This window comes from Ambystoma mexicanum, chromosome 11 (assembly GCF_040938575.1).
Source record: "Ambystoma mexicanum isolate Mex_15411 chromosome 11, UKY_AmexF1_1, whole genome shotgun sequence".
Lineage (NCBI taxonomy): Eukaryota > Metazoa > Chordata > Amphibia > Caudata > Ambystomatidae > Ambystoma > Ambystoma mexicanum.
The window spans coordinates 768647698-768664808 of record NC_090934.1 but is presented as its reverse complement, the minus strand read 5'-3'; the positions used below and the strand labels follow the sequence as shown (position 1 = coordinate 768664808).

Genomic DNA, 17111 nt, shown 5'->3' with positions numbered 1-17111 from the left:
ACCAGTTGGTAACCAACTAGTTCTTCTCTAGCCTTAACCCAATTGAAGAGATGTGGAAGGTGTGGGTGTCCTCAGGATTATTCTGCAGCGCAGTCCAGCAACCTCTCCTGGAGCGTTTTGTTCAGTTAAGGATGGAGCATTTGCTTTACCCAGCCTACTGGAGTATTGCTAGGCTTTTATTCCTTGTGACTTTAGGTACTTGCTGGTGTATATGGAAATCTACAACAGAACGGCTTTCAATTAAGCCATTGGCACTGAAAATGCCCCCTGATCTACAGGGTTTAATGACTAGATTACCTAAATGTGCAAACTCTCTTCTGCCTGTCCCTTGTGTGGTTGACAATTTAGGTTGTTGTGCCTCAAGGCAGTGGTAGGGAACCTTCCTATTTAAGACCTCAATCTGCAGTAACCCAGCACTGACTGAAGGAAATGTGGCTTAACTGATGCAGCTGGATGACCTCCACGCATTGCAGACTTGTAGAATTTTAACAAAGATAAACAATGGTGATCGAGATTCAAATATAACCTGGCTGTTGGAAAGAGGTGCAGGCATAAGTGTAAAATGTTTCATGGATAACTTATTGGATGACTGGTAGGCTGCAAGAGAAAAGGTAACTGCGCCAAAGCTCACTCTGGATTGTCTAGTGATAATTGCCAAATAGCGACAAGACATTGGAAAGGCTAGTGAAACCCATAGTTGAGGTTTGGGTTGAATCCCTGCTTTTCAGCCCAGATTAGAAAAGGTACAATACAAATGGAAAATGTGTCTGAAGGAATGACATTTTGGGCCCTTTTATGGAAATGTATGGGTGGGCTGCATGAATGGGATACGGGACAGTTTGTGTATCTCTTGGACCTGGATTGAGTGCATTGTTCAGTTTCTTTCCTTACCTTGTGATTCAAATTGCATGTCTCCCCATTAATGCTTACTTCTGTGTAATTACCCCCACCCGCCCCCCCTGTTATGTTGGGCATGGACTCTAGTTAGGTTTTTAATTGGATTTCACGTTTCATTGAACTTGTTGCCATTCTTCCTTGAGAAAATAGTTAAACAAAATTTAAAAAAAACTGAACTGATGACATTGAACCTCAGCAAGAACTTCTGTAGTTGGGCTCTCAGCATAGACTCTACTTGACAGTAGCCTTGCCCTCTGTTCTTGGCTGGTGACTGGCAGGTTGTCCCCTGTGCTGGGTCCTCCTTCCCACTACTGGCAGTGGTAACTGCAGCACCAGTAGTCGTGTGGCAGTGTTTGTCATTTTTTAAAATGTTTACATTTGGGATAATTGTCTGCTTGGCACACGCTTGTGTTTTGGTGCACCTATTGCTGGCACAGATCTGAAGAAAAACTAAGTGTCCAGTTTAAGGCTTTACATGTGCCCACTGAGTGCCTATGTCTACAAAGGCACTGCATGTGTCAGTGGCAATGGCACATGTTCCCAACTTCCCCTTGTACAAGGCACCTGCCTGTTGCCTATGTCACACAACCTGCTGGGGCAGTGCTGCCAGTTCGAGTATTGGAGCTGCGCCAATACCTTGAATTCTTACTAGAGGAGTGCACTAAAATAACAATACTTGCTTGGCTCAGTGTTGGTTATGTGACTACCACTTAATTGAAATGAGACTGCAAGTACTGGTGCTCTGAAATTGCTCCTGGGGGTGCACCCTGGCAAATATCCACACAAATTAAGCACCGTTTCTACCACTTAAATTGTTCTTTATTCCAGTGCAAATCAGTTGGTTGGATGGTACCAGTTTCACCATTCTTTTTGCAAAGTCTTTTTACCTTTTGGACGGTATTGTTGCACTTTGACCTAATCGTGTTTTGGGGGATTTTCTTCACTAGATCATTTCCACTTATTGTAACTGAAATTACATTTATCAGAGTGCAATTGAACAAACTGTACTGATTTCTATTTTCTTAAGATATTTTCTCTTTTTCCAGAGTTCAGCTTACTACTTGTATTCATCACATTATTAAGCATGACTATCCCAACCGGTGGACTGCCGTTGTTGAGAAAATTGGATTTTATCTCCAGTCTGAAAACAGTGCTTGCTGGCTTGGAATCCTACTTTGCCTTTATCAACTTGTTAAAAATTATGAGTAAGTAATGGGTACTTTTAAAATGGCCATGTAAAGGAGCCAGAAAATCTTAAAATGCCATAGTCTATAAGCTAATGCATATGGTGGTGTGAGACCGGGATTGTTGGATTCTGTCCCAAAGCATATTGTATGATGGTTGAAATTTTGAACCAAAGGACAAACTGTTAAGATGCCTCTTAACCTTGACATATGAAGTGTTGAGCTAAGGTGACTAGGTAATCAGCCTGAATGTTTACTGGGTAACCATTCTAAATTCATAAGTAAATCTGAATCCTATTGCTGGTTTCAGTTTTCAATTAACTGTGTGGTCTCTTTAGCCAGTGCGGAACAGATGCAATTGGTTACTGCTTCACTGTTTAGTGTATATCTCATAATGTATACAGAATACACAAGACGCAAGTGTTCACCAGTCAATTGATGAACACACATCAATCTCGAATGGAAAAGATGCCAACACCTCTGCATAAACAGATTGGTACTTCCGTTTTGGTAAGCCAGCCTAGTAGAACTGACTGGCATAAGTCTCTGCACAAACTCACTTCGTAGTGAGACCTAATGTTTAGCATCCATGGGGAAAGGACTGTATGAAGTACAGTCTACAAATACAGTTAATGGCTAGTCCACACAACTATCCAGAAATATACTTCTATTAAACCCTCTTTAATAAGGAGACGTAAACTACACAGTATTAGAAGTTGTTTACTTCCCAAGTAGAAGGATATCGTCACTTGTGTTTCTGTTGGGAGATTTTTCTTATTTGCAAATCATTTCCTCTGGCCTGAGCCTCCCAGCACTACTGCTGGACTCTATGGGATATTTTTCTGACTCCAGATGTGGGTGACCTTTTTTCTCGCCTGTACTTTGGTTTTGAGATCACTGGACCTCTTACAGGGACCCAGTGATCTTTATGCTTTCTTATGGCAGCACCCCACCATAGGTGCTATGCTGCCAGTGACCCCTAGGGCCCCAACTGCAATGTCGTTTTGGGTTCACTGGGTTGCCCCAGTCCTCCCCATTGCAGGAGTAGGTGCTTCCTTTTTATGACTTGTATGTCTTAACCTTTGCAGCACAAGACCGTAATGGAGCGCTGTGGGGACACTTTGTATCCCCTTAACTTTGTTGGAAGTGACACTTACTTTCCAGGCATCCCCTGAGCAGAATGGTGGAAGTTGTTACGGTGTACCCACTTTTGCTAATGCATTGATCAAGGCTGTACTTGCAGCCGCCATAATACATTATAAGGCACCAAATCCTCAAAATGGCTTCTTGTCAAGCCGTCCTGTACTTGATTGGCTGTTATACTTCATGGGGGTGGGGCGTCTTTGGACCTTCCCCTTTCATGCACCTTTGTGGCTTTGTTTCAGAAAGCCTGCAAAGGTTTCCCCTTTGTGCGTGCTGGCAGGACGTGGGTTAGGGGTCACTGGACCCCAATACAAATTCCTGCAGGAGACTGTTGCTGTGGAAGTTTTTGTAAGGCGTGATGTCCCCAATTGGACAGCCACCTTCAAGTTTGAATGTTGCTTTGGTGACTGTTGTTTTGTCTAGAAGACTAGCTGCACACGGAAACGCAAGTCGACCACTGCACCAGAAGAGATCCGAAGAAGACTGTGGCATGCCGTAGGACTGCACAAGAGGACCAGTAGAAACAACTGTTGCACACAGACTTCTAATGGAAAGGGATGACGTCCTGAGAGGTGCCTTCCTCCCAAACACTGGTGGGACCAACCAGTTATCTGTCCTGGAAGGACTGACACTAGCCTGCTTCTCTTGCATGGACTTCCGGCTGCCCAAAAGACAAACTTGATGTGGACATAGTCATGGTTTTGCTCGGACTCAAGAAATCTGCTGTTTTGCCCTCCACAAGGAGACATGCATGCAGGATTGGAGTTTGACTGTAAATTGCTGAGTGTCCCCTGACCCGGTCTGGGGTCAATGCAAGGAATGCATTTGTGTAGAACATGGTTTTTTTTTCAGTACTGAGAAGGGCCTCCATGCGTGATGGATCATGGGGAAAGTGTACATCACACTAGGGATGGTATTACTGGCACGCCCTGTCGACGTCCCTTTTTGAGTTTCGAAAACAACTGTAATACTCCACAGCTTCCACTAGATGTTGGCTTATGCACAGCATATGAATCGAAGCAGATACAAGCATCAGAAATACGATAACGGTGAGTAATGTATCCCTTCTGATGCTTGTTAATCTGCATCACATGCTGTGCATACAGTCAGACATCTATTGGTAATAGTATTGCATCTTTCGAGGATCGAAGGGGGATGTCAACATGGGCGTGCCTGTAACACTATCCGTAATGTGACGTTTCGTGTACCCAAAATCCTGCACGTGTGGAGGTCCCTCCGAAGGTTTTTCTCCACCCAATTAGTTGGTCACCTTATGCAGAGCTCAAAAGATATATTGCAAATTCATAATTTGTTTGTCCTGCGATCAGTGGTTGCCTAGTCTTCAACTTCCATATTCCAACAGCTGCTTCGTGGACCCCTTCGCTGAAGAAGTATATGGTTTTTGGCAACTGATGCATCGGTCGACTGCGTGACCTTGGCCCTCCAGCCAGGCCTATACAGTAGGGAAAGTGGGCACCCGGGGTTTGATTCTCTGAGAATGCATTTAATTTTCCCCCTTTCCTTTTTCGGTCTGGCTGCCACCCCTCTGCTATGGAAAGGACTCCTGGTCAGTTTTGTCCGTCTTGTAACGGAAAATACTCTTGGAAGGACACCATCGCAAATGCAATAGATGTTTACCTCGTGATCACGGCGAGAAGTCCTGTTAGTCTTGCAAATGTTTCCGTCCAAAGACGCTAAAGGATAGGTGGACGAAACAGTGGGCGGCCTACGCAATGCAGGCAGAATGCATTCCCCCATTAGTAGGCGCTGTCGCGACAGCGAGGATTCTAGCGGCAGCCATGGCTCTGATGTGGAGGCCATTGACCTTTCTGCGGAACCGTCCGGTTCTCCGTTGTCCGTCCCCAGCCATGACAGTCAGGCTGCCAGCACTGCTATGGGGAGATCACACCCCGGTGACAGGAGCACACCTGCACCAAATTCTACTTCGACAGGGATTCCAGGGAGGAGTCCAAAGTCGCCAAGCAGTGCTACGCAAGCGGTTTGCTTGAAGGTAAGACTAATTGCTTCTGTTGAGCCTTGACACCTCGTGTGGTTTTGTATGTACTGCTATGTATTCTGTATTCATGAGCATGTAAGTCCTGGCCAGACCCATGCTCGAGAACAGTTACAGGTAAGTTACTTGTTCTATTTCCAGTATTTGGCCTAAACTCCCTGCAACCAAACAGGATGCAGGAAAAATGTCCAGTAACAGTTACCACCCAAATTAATTCTAGAATAGTTGCAGGCAAGTTGAATGTTAATGGACAATCCTTAAGTATGGGGGGCAAAAGTCGGGTACAGCCAAGTACTACCTCACCAGTGCAGATTTGACAGCCACCAACCTCAAGCAGGACCAGAGGAGTCTCCAATTAGTTCCAGAGGTTGGTTCGAGAATCTGGACCCCCAAAAAGAATTTGCAGAGCAGTTAAAACCCCATTAGCATCAAATGAGGAAAATGGGGTTGAGACATGCTTGCAACATGTCTTTACCCTCGACTGCAGTGACACCTGTGCAGAAGGACCATGAAGAACCCACCACCTCTGGACCTAGTTACATACTCAAGAGTTGGCTCCCTGAAAGTGTTCTAGGAAGGCTAAAAAACCCAGGGAGTACCGAGGTGTTTCTTAATTTGGTTTACTGGCTGACAGCCCAAATACTTCAACCCTGGGTTAAGAACCAGAAAAACACAAGATAAAAAATGACACTCCTTGCGCCCCTCCAAACCACAAGCAGCAGCGAGGAAGACTTCCCCTGAAAGGTAGGGCAACTTGGCAAAGCAGGATCTGGTATCTCTAGTTAAGTAGGGCAGCCCAGTCAAAGTACTGTTGCAAGACTACATTGGGGTGACCCATGCCGGTGCTAAAAGGCAGTGATGGAGGGCTGCAGTGTTTTGGTGTGAACACCCTGTCAGGCAACTGCAGCGACCAGCACAACGGCAGGACAACCAAACTGGGAAGTGGCAGAAAAATTGATTGTCCCTGAGCCAGCAGTACTGAGGCCCAGGAAACAAGATCATCCCATGAAACAAGATCATCCCATGAAACTGCACCCAATAGTATGGCCTGGTCTGGCCTTTAAAAATTCAGAAACTGCATTTAAACTGCCAGTAGGAAAGAATCTGCTTCCTTGAGAACTGTAGTCGGAAACATAGTTTTGGTACCTGGTTCACCCCATTTACGCCTTACGAATCGCGGTACTCACTTCTCCCAAGGCGGTCTGGGGTTCTTCCTGTGAGGCTAGGGAGGTGAGCCTGCTATGCATCTTTGTAACACTGATTGTAATCCGCAGCTATCCTGCCCAACGCCACTTGGTAAGGAGCTTTAGGGCCTGGTCAGTTGTTTTGGAGAGATTTCTCTATTACTTTGATTTCCAATCGTTTTTTGAGGTGGTCTGCAGCGAAAGTGCCTTGTCTTTGTGTTCCAGTCCTGTTTTCGGCTTTCTTCCTTTCACCATCTGACCCATTAGCAATTGGCTTAAGGCAGTCTGTGTCCCTTTGCTTTTGGCAGCCTTCTTACTACTTTCCTCTGCCTGCTCCCATTCACCTTAATCAATTCCTTGACCCTCTCGCCATCACTCCTTGTGACCCCGCAAATTAATTTCTCATTGGACTGTGTCCCCACCATAGCCATCTGCCCCCCAACCCCCAGCTGAATTCTGATGCAACTGTCCTCTAACCCTACTAATTCTCCAATACTGCTCACTTGCCCTCAAACATAGACCAAACGCCCATGCCTCTTCTGCAACAAAACCTTCAACCACCACAAACGCTGCATACACTACACAATTAATTAAATAAACCACACCTAAATCCCTTCATGAACACTTGCATGTTAAACACTGCCCACCAACAAACAAACCAGCACACAGTGACTGATTTTTTTTTCAACCAAACTACCAACAGCACATCAAAGCTCTTTTGCGTGTTCCCTTCCAATCCCCCTAAGCCCTCTGAGACCCCTTTCTATTCATATCTCCAGATCTTCTGGAGACCATGACGGTGGTGGCGGTGCTCGGTATAAGTCTCAATAACATAACTTCTGATCCTTGTTAATGTGCTTAGAATCACATGCTGTGCATATAGTCTGACATCCAGTGCTAACCGGAGAGTATTGCATCTTGTCTTTCGAGAATAGAAAGGGGACGTCGACATGGGCGTGCCTGTAACACTATTCCGCACATGAATCAAAATCACTTGCGCGTCGAGGTCCCTCGGGTAGTTTTTTTCCGCCCAGCTATCTGGTTGCCCTAATGTAGAGTTCTTAATAAAAATAGCTTTGTTATACCTCTCGACCTTTGGTTGTTTGTTCGCATTGTCACCCCCTTCGACGGCTGATTATTCCTGTGCCACTGCAGCGACGGAATATCGACGGCTGATGCTGCTGACCACATGGCCGGGCCTTCTGGCCGGCCTTTACAGTAGGGAGAGTGGGGTCAGGGTGGGTATATTTTTCAAGTATGCCTTTTCTTTACCCCTTTGCTCGCTTGGGTTTGTCATCGCTAGCTATATCCTGCGCTATGGACAGGACTCCATTTAGATTTTGCCCTTACTGTAAGGCGAAATACCTGCGGAAAGACCAGCACCGTCGGTGAAACAATTGTCTTCTCAACCACGAGGTGGCCTGTAAACTCCTACGGCCTAAGATTCTTAAGGAGTGCTGTTTAAAGTGGTGGGCGGCCTACTGAATGTTGCAGGCCGAAAAATTCCCCCACCTTCTGACTCGCACAGTGTGAGGAAGGGATTAGCGATGACCAAGGCTCCATTTCGGAGGCAATTGACATTACTGCAGAAAGTTCTCTTTCCGCAGCGTCCATCCCCGGCCCCGTTAGGCACAACACGAGTCCTGCTATGGGGATGATGCATCACAGCGACAGGGACGCACCAGTTTTAAACGCACAACCCACGGTTCTGCTTCGGCGGTTAAGTCTAAGCGCTCCAAAGCACCAACGGGCACGTCTGATATTTCGGTGTTGCCCGCTGATACTCATGATTGCCAGCCCTCCCCACAACCGCGTCAGCGTCATGCGTCCGGGCAATCGAAAAGGAAGGGCGCTAGCACCAAATCCCACACGGCCATCGAGACGCTTCAGAAGAAGGCTCTGACAACCCTTAAGGCCCCAGTGACACCGAAATCCACCACACAGCCACCGGCTCTACCGCCACACCTCCCTGAAGCCCGAGCATCAGTGACAGTATCACGAGGATCGCTTCAGCGGTTAAACAAAAGGAACTGTCGAAACGGATGTTGAGACAACGAACGGCCTAGAGACGTGTCTGAAGACCAGTCACAACGCCCAGAGCCTCAGAGTATTCTGAAAGCCCTGTATCTTTATCCAAGACTTTAGAAGGTAAATCTTGACGTTCTGCAGAGGAAATCTGTTAAAAAGATCCCTTTATTCCCCTGGACTCCTCTGGTTCATCAGGGAGATGTTTGCGGGGTGAAGGGACACTGGATACATTATTTCTCAGAGGTTTGCTCCTAAGAGGCCTCGTGAGGAACTTTTTACGCCTATGGCTACATTTCAGAGGACCTTTGAGGAGCCTCATGAACATAATGATTTTGACCTTACAGATGACGAGGTGCCTATCAATACCTATATACAGGATAAGACCTTTGGGGACCCTATGGATGATCCTGCTGATCCCATGGACAATTGGGAGGACCGCATTCCAGTTGATGATCAACCTTGGGCATCTCCTGCTCCTACCCCGGACCCCGACGCTGTGTATGGATTCACCTCCTACCACCCCAGCACGTCAGGCCTCACCTGTGGATGAGCAAATGACGTTTAACGCCATCTTAAAGGCGACGGCTGAACATTTTCAAATCACCACACAGGAGGCTGTGCAGGATTCAGACTTTGTAGAGGACATACTGCAGGAAAAGCCTCCTGCCAGTCAGGCCATTTCCTTACTGAACTCTATAGAAACGTCTAGCGCATTTATTGTTAACTCCAGCCCAAACCAGGGTGGGTAATCCCAGGGTAGAGCAGTTGTTTCACTCTTCTCCTACCGAGTCCCTTTATATTAAAGGGCATGCCACTCCAGATTCCCTGGTAGTTAAAACTACAAGGAAGAGGGCAAGTGTACCCCTGTGTGCAGTGAAGGCACCACCTGACAACGAGGGCAAAAAGTTGTATGGACTGGGGTAAAAGGGTCACGACTGCTGCTGCATTCTCCACCCGAATAGCCAACACCACCACTCTGTTGGCTAGCTACTCAGATGTGCAGTGGAATTGTTGCAAGAGGACATGCAAGAGGTCCCAGAAACAATGCGGGCTAAACTGCTCGCAGTTGTATTGAAAGGCAAGCAAATCAGCCACAACATTCTGAAGAACACTCTGGACGCTGCTTCAAGAACCTTGGCCCAGGGTACACTAAAGCGGCACGCCTGGTTGAGGAACTCTGGTTTTAAGCCTGATACACAAGCAGCCTTAATAAGCAAACCGGTTGAGGAGACAAATTTATTTCGCAAGGCTGTGGAAGAGATGCTTGAGACAGCTAAGGAGCATGACTCAAATTTAAACCAGATCACCCAAAGGCCTTCACAACAAATTTTTGTTTGGTAGAACATCCCATAGATTTGGGTTAGAGGCATTTTCATTATTTCAATAAAAGCGAGTTGAGCACGGCACATGAGTCTGTCTCCTTTTTACCTACCACAGCTTCCAGTGCCATTTAGGTGGCTAGGGACAAGGGGTTAGTCCATCTGGGAGGCCTCTGAATCCGCCACTCAACAGACTACCCCACAGTTGAAATAGCATGCCCAGGGACAGACTGGCTAAACCGGTCAATGCCAATATGGTGGATGCCTTGCACAACTCATTTTGGGCTTGCTTTAGGGCTTCCACCGAAGAAAGGAAGCCCCTAAAATAGTATGAGTAGGTCTTGCATACATTGGTCCCCAAATGGCTATCAATGCAGTAAATCTGCTTGCATCCCTGGCGAAGGCAAAACTAAACGGCTGCCTTCATTCTAAAACCAGTGTAGTTTGATGGAATCACCTAATGGCACACATTGGATGCTTAACACCCCTGGTCCTGAGAGCCTTATGCCTGTCGGGACCATAGTCAGTTTAGTGAAAAAGGGGTGCAATGGCAAGGGGATTTTAAGTGGACCTCATTTTGACCACCATAAATGGGGCAATGATCCCAAATTAGCAAGTGGATGCTAAAGACCTATGGAATTTCCCAAAATTGAATTCTGTGCGAGAGGATATTTTTGTGGTCGTGCATGCCACCCTGCTCTAGATTATGTTACTTTGCATTTATATAGCGCCTTATGTACCGTTGGTATGATCTCAAGGCGCTGGTAGGTTGAACGCCCTCAGAAACCTGATACTCCGCCCTCGAGGACCACCTCCGACGGCCGCTATCACTGGATGTTATAAGTAGGACGCACAACGCCCATAGCCTCAGTTCAGTTTTTTACACAAATGTGTTCGCTTCGGAGATCTCGGCGCGCCTCCTAGGAGTTTGTTCTTTCGGTTCTTCGAACCTGTTTGGTTGTACGTTTTTGAGATGTCTTCCTCTTCCACCCTGCGTCCGGGCTTCAAGAAATGCGGGGACTGCGGGTCCAAGATGTCGGTGACTGACTCCCACGACGCCTGCCTCTGGTGCCCCGAGGAGGCCCACGACACGGATGATTGTGTCGACTGCCAGTCGCTTACATCCTAAGCCTTGCGGGAGCGCAAGAAGGAACTGTCGGTTGGTAAGGTGTCGAAGCCCTGGAAGTCGAGATCCACTGGGCTTTCGACGGACGATTCGAGGGGCGTCTCTCTGCGTTGTCGTAAGTCTAGGGGGGGGTCTCTGTCCCAGAGTGGTTCCTGCCACTCCTCTGCCTCTTCGAGGCACTGCCGGAAGCGCTGTCATTGGTCGCCTTCCTCGTCCAAGGACTCCGCCCATCGGCGGGTCGTTTATCCCACCAAGCATGCTACTCCAGAGGAATGGGCTTCCTGCGGTAAGAAAATGCTGGCGATTCTTGAATCGTAGGGCACCGGTCCGTCCGCGCCTCGGAGTGGGGTCAGGCGTGACCGTACTAGAAGACACCGTTCGTACGCCTTCAGGCTCGGGTGGTCGGCACGATTCGCGGGAAAGGTCCCGCTCGGACAAGGGGAATCGTTCTAGTCATGCCCGTTCCAGGTCTCGGTCCTCGACGCGCTTGAGACAGTGTGCACCTGTGATGTCTTTGAAGAAGACGTCAATGCCTGTGGCGCCGAGGTTGTCGAGGGACTCTCTCGAGGCTCCGCCTCTGAGGAAGTCGTCAACGCCATCGGCACACAGGCTGTCGAAGGACACGCTCAGGGCTCCGCCCTCGAGGCCTGTGTCGCTGTCGGCGCTGGGTTCGGCATCAACGCCGATTCACTCGACGCCTTTCGAGGCTTTTTCGACGGGGGTACCCCGGGGTACGGTGGAACCCCCTAGACAGGCTCTGGCCAAGCCTGGCTTTGTTCCCCATTCTGTGCCCACTTTCCACCATCTTGATTACATTTCGGAGGTGGATGAGGGCTCTGATGATGGCATGGTTCCTGATACGGTGCCAGATGAGATTATCTCGGGACATAGTCAGATTGAGGACCTGCGTCAGTCACTGCACGACGCCAGTGGTCTGGACACCACTCCGGAGGTGGAGTTTTGTAGGCCTGAGCCTGGCACCCATGCCAACTCCTCGTACCGCGCCTTATGTCAAGGGTCACTGAGTACTTGGGGTGGTCTGCTTCCCCAGGGGTTTTTCTTCAGGATGACCTCACGGATATCCTCGACCGAGGTCCACCAACTGGCCCGGTACTGCCATTCCAAATGGCTCTACAGAGTAGGGTGGTGGCGGCCTGGACTGCTCCGGAGAGTCTCCCGGCAGTGGGCAAGTCTTTGCCGCGAAAATACCACCCAGCCAGTAGCAACCCCTGCTACTTTTTTTTTTTTTTTTTTTTTTTAACAAGGAAAGGGTCCTTCTTTATTGAGAGTTGACTGGGGAGGTCGGGGTACTCGCGGCCTTTCATCAGGAATATGACTAGTGGTCCCCAGATGTCTGGCGGGCGCGCATGTTGCGGTAGAAGCTTAACGAAATCTGTTTCGACATCTTGGCAGTAAAGAATGTCTTTGCGCCAGGCGGTGACTGTTGGGAGAGGACCGCGGCCCCAGGCCATAGCGACTCTTCTACGTGCTAGTGTCAGCAGAATGCCTGCTAGTTTTCTTGTAGGGGCTTTCAGTAATCTGGTCATGCCTAGTAGAGCTGCTGTGTTGGCTGGATGGACTGATTCTCCAATTATCGCACTCGTAGTCTCCAGCACCTGGGTCCAGAACAAAGCCAGCTTAGGGCAGTCCCATGCCAGATGGACGAAGTTTGCTGAGGTCTTCCCACACCTCGCACATTTTAAAGTTGATTCTGGGTGCTGCTTGTTCGCTTTGGCTGGCGTATAGTATGTTTGGTGCAGATAGTTGAAATGGACTAGCTTGAGCCGAGTATTAAGAGCGATTTTCTGGGTTTGTTTGAGGATGAAAGACCAGTCGGCATTGGAGAAGGTTATACCTAGGGCTGTTTCCCATCTGATCTTGGCTCGGGACTCAACGGGAGCTGTGTCCATTATGATGGTTCTGTAGATCTGTGAGAGTAATTTTCCCTCGCCCTGAGTTTGTATTACAGAATGTAGGAGCTGCCATGTCTGAGGTTGCTGTGGGAAGTTGGGAAGGATTGCCTGCAGAGTGTGGCGGGTTCTAAAGTAGATGAAGATGTCCAGCGATGTTGTGCCGCCTTTTTCCTTTGCTTGATCGGGGGTTAGGAAGCCATCTTTGGTGAATAGTTCTCCCAGAGTTTTAATTTGGAGTTTCTCCAGCCATTGGAGGTACACTTTTTCAGTAGTTAAAGGGATCCCTGGTATGAATTTTGCAGGAAGGAGAGGTGAATATCTCGTTTGAACATTGTATTTTTGTGCTAGGATTTTCCATATTTTATATGTTAACACAACATTCATGGTGTTGTTGGGGACAGGGATCTCGCCAAAGATGACTGCTCTCAGTAAGTACGGTGTTGCCAGAGCTCTCTCTATTTGTACGTGCGGTCTGATTGTGTGTGTGTGTAGTACCAGTGGCTAAGGAATTGCGCCTGTGCAGCCCAATAATATTTTTCAAGATCTGGGAGTGCTAGGCCACCGCTCATTACCGGGAGAGTTAGTATGGAATGTGCCACTCTGGCGGGCTTCCCAGCCCAAAGCAGATCCAGGACCAGACTCCTCAGTTTCCTCAGGAAGGGTTGTGGAAGTAGAATGGGAATGTTGGAGAAGAGATATAGAAGTTTTGGCAATATCACCATCTTGACTAGGGAAGCTCTTCCCCATAAGGTCAACGGTAGGGTTTTCCAGCGGGCCACTTTTTCCAGTAGAGATTTGACTACTTCTTCATAGTTGTCTTGGAACACTTCATGGTGTTTCAGCGACATTTGTATGCCTAGGTATCGTACTTTGGATGTCTTCCAGGTGAGATGGAAATCGTCTTTGAATGGATTGGTCATCGGGGTTAGTGGGAAAACAATTGATTTTGTTTGATTAATTTTCAAGCCTGAGGCAGCCCCGAATTTGATTACCTCCCTCATGACAGGATTTAGATTGTCAATGGGGTCTCGTATGAATAAGACTACGTCATCTGCGTACAAAGAGATGAGTTTGTGTGGGCCAATGGCCAGACCTCTGTGTTTAAGTTCACGTAGATTGGAGGCTAAGGGTTCCATTACCAGGGCGAATAGTAGAGCTGACAATGGGCAACCCTGTCTGGTACCTTGTTGCAGGTTGATGGTGGACGATTTTGCTGTCCCTACTATTATATTGGCTGTAGGGTTAGTGTATAGCAGGGATACCAGTTTGATGAAACGAGCCCCCAGGCCCATCCTGGTTAACACCGAAAACATGAATGGCCACTCCACAGAGTCAAATGCTTTTTCAGTGTCGAGTAGAAGAGCAATAGCTTGTTGGGACGGGTTCAGCGCCTCTATGACTCCGAATAGTCTCCTGATGCCAAAGGTGGTGTTACGGCCAGGTATGAATCCTGCCTGGTCTGCAAGAACCAGAGCTGGCATTAGCGGCATCAACCTATTTGTAAGGATCTTAGCCAAGATCTTGTTATCGAGGTTTAAAAGTGAGATGGGACGATAGGACGCGCAGTCATCAGGTGGTTTGTCTGCTTTATGTAGAAGTATAACGTTGGCTTCACACATGGTCTGCGGGAGGGAGCCTTTTTCCAGGGCTTCCTTGTATACATCAGCTAGAAGGGGAGCAAGGGTATGCGCAAATGCCTTATAAAATTCCCCGGTTAGGCCATCAGGGCCGGGGGCTTTGGAGTTCGGGAGAGTTTTGATTGCTTCAATAATTTCATCTGGGGAGATTAGCTCGTTGAGGGGGCTCCCTCAGATGGGATTCGACCCAGTATAGCTCGGTGTCTTCCAAGTATCTTAGTGGAGCTTCTGTACCTTCGGAGTGTTGGGTGCTATACAGATTTTGGTAAAAGTGTCTGAACTCCTCTGCCATACTCGCGTCTGTGTGTGACATTTCTCCCAGTGAGTTGCGAATCCCCTCTATAGGCGTTGGTTTGCGGTCAGCTCTTATCAATCTTGCCAGTAGTGCTCCAGGTTTTTGCCCTTCACCATACTGTCTGACCAGGGTCTCGCGATGCAGAAATTTTAATTCGCGCTCGGCTAGTGTATTAAACTTAAGTAATTCTTCCTTCAGGGTGGCTTTCGTTTTAGGATCGTCCGTGTCCCTGACCTGATGTTCGAGGTCTTTGAGTCGGTCTTCACAGGTTTTGATCTCGCGTCTGATGAGCTTAATAATACCGTTCTCCTTGGCTTGGCACACTCCCCTTGTGAAGCATTTCAGTGATTCCCACAGCGAACTGGCGGAGGGGACCGACCCGACATTGGCTTCAAGAAATATCTCGATTTCTTCTTTCAGTTCAGTTGAGAATACCGTGTCTTGCATAGATCCCGTCTTGAAGCGCCATCGCTGCAGTCTGGATACTGGTTGGGAGGGGAGAAGGCTGAGGGTTACTGGTGAATGGTCTGACAAAGTTCGTGGTAATATGTGGCAGGGGCCACTTAGTAGAGGGCCATTTCTGGATGTGAACAGGTAGTCGATACGGGAGCTGGTGTTATGAACCGCTGAGTGGAAGGTGTAGTCTCTCAGGTCTCCGTTGGCCGTTCTCCATGCGTCACTTAGATCAAAGGCTCTGCAGAGTTCTGTTATTTGCATGCCGGCCTTGGAGGTCTGTTGTGACGTGGCATGTGATCTGTCTCTGGTCGGGTCTGACAGTGTTCATGTCGCCACCCCAGACCACCGTTGATTGTTCAAGTGAGGAGAGCTGAGATAGTACCCAGCCAAAGTTATCTGGTCCGTCCACGTTGGGGGCGTAGGAGTTGATGAAGGTGATCGCCTTGCCTGCTATTATGCCCTTGACCAGGACGGTTCTGCCCTCAGAGTCTTTTGCAAAGCGGGAAAGACGGAAGTTGATTCTTTTATGAATTAGGATAGCGACGCCTCTAGAATAGGATGAGTATGACGAGTAGTATCTGTGGCAGCCCCATGATTTGGCCCATGTGTGTTCTTTCTCGGGTGTTAGATGGGTTTCCTGTATCATCGCCACATCGATTTCATGTCTTCTTAAGTATTGCAGGATTTTGCGAGTTTTAGACGGGATGTTACCTCCTCTTATATTCCAAGTTGCAACCCTGAATGGTACGAGGCGAAAAGTGTTTTGGTTTGCGTTGGTGGTTCCCTGGTCTTATGGTTGGAATATATTTGGTTGTAAGATAATGAGCTTAGATTTTATTGAGTTATGCTGACTGGTGCATGTCCATTGGTGGTGGAAGGCGGGGGGGCCAATCCCAACGGGGGGGTACAGTCGGTCGGCGCTGGCCCCTTCTTTCAAATGCATAGCAATTAACAGATTCTGGCGGTGCCAGATGGGTGGTTGCTATCCCAACCCAGAACTGTAAACGATGAACAACGTAACAGGTCTTGGAACATTTCCCATTTCGCGAACAACCCCCAACTTGTCCGGGAACCCCCCCAACTTGAGCGAGGGAACTGATGCTGTGCTCGGGGCGCTTGGGGCCTCCCCAAGAGCTCTGCCCTATTGTATAATGGTGATTGAGCGTGTTCCGGCTAGTTGAGCGTGCTTCTGAACATAGTTTTTGACTTTAAGGTGGATTTCTGGGGACTCTCTCTCTGTGGACGAGGTCTTTGAGAGTTATGGGTCGGGCAGCCGTTTTGATCGAGGAATAAATGGACCTCATCAGGTGAATTGAAGAAGTGTATTTTCCCGCTATGTTGTACCCTGAGGCGTGCTGGAAATAGCATTGAGTAGGCGAGCTTGCCCTCTCTAAGTCTTAGCTTGGCGCTGGTGAAGGCTCTTCTCTGAGTCTGTACTGCGGATGAAAAGTCAGGGTATATGTGGATTTTATCTCCGTCGTGGAGTAGTTCGCCTTGCTCCCTAGCCAGGCGTAGGATGGTGTCTCGGTCTCTGTAGTTAAGTAATCTTGCAATGATGGCTCTAGGAGGGGCGCCGGGAGCCGGTCTGGAGGCTGGGGTCCTGTGCGCTCTCTCGACCATAAACATTTGTGAGAAGGGATCTCTGCCGAAGAGGGAGATACAAACGGACTCCACAAAGTCTTCCATCTTCTTTTGGGGGTCGTACTCCCTGACCCCAATGATCTGGACATTGTTCCGTCTAGAACGACCCTCCAAGTCCTCACATTTGGCCATCGTTGCGGACATTTGGCTTTCAAGTCTTGCGACTTTATTGGAGAGGGACGTAGCACCTTCATCGAGATTTGAGACTCTCCGTTCGACTTCCGTCAGCCGTTCTGTGTGGGTGTCCAAGCGATGTTGCATTAGGTCGACTTTG

The 17111-nt window shown here is 48.3% G+C and overlaps 1 protein-coding gene across 1 annotated transcript in view; it reads left to right on the top strand.

Moving 5' to 3' along the window:
* Positions 1-17111, top strand: part of IPO7 (importin 7) — a 1018209-nt gene that overhangs the window by 188406 nt on the left and 812692 nt on the right. Inside the window, exon 4 of the mRNA XM_069623670.1 lies at positions 1944-2102. Within this exon, the coding sequence (XP_069479771.1) occupies positions 1944-2102 (159 nt within the window). The remainder of the gene's footprint in view (positions 1-1943; positions 2103-17111) is intronic.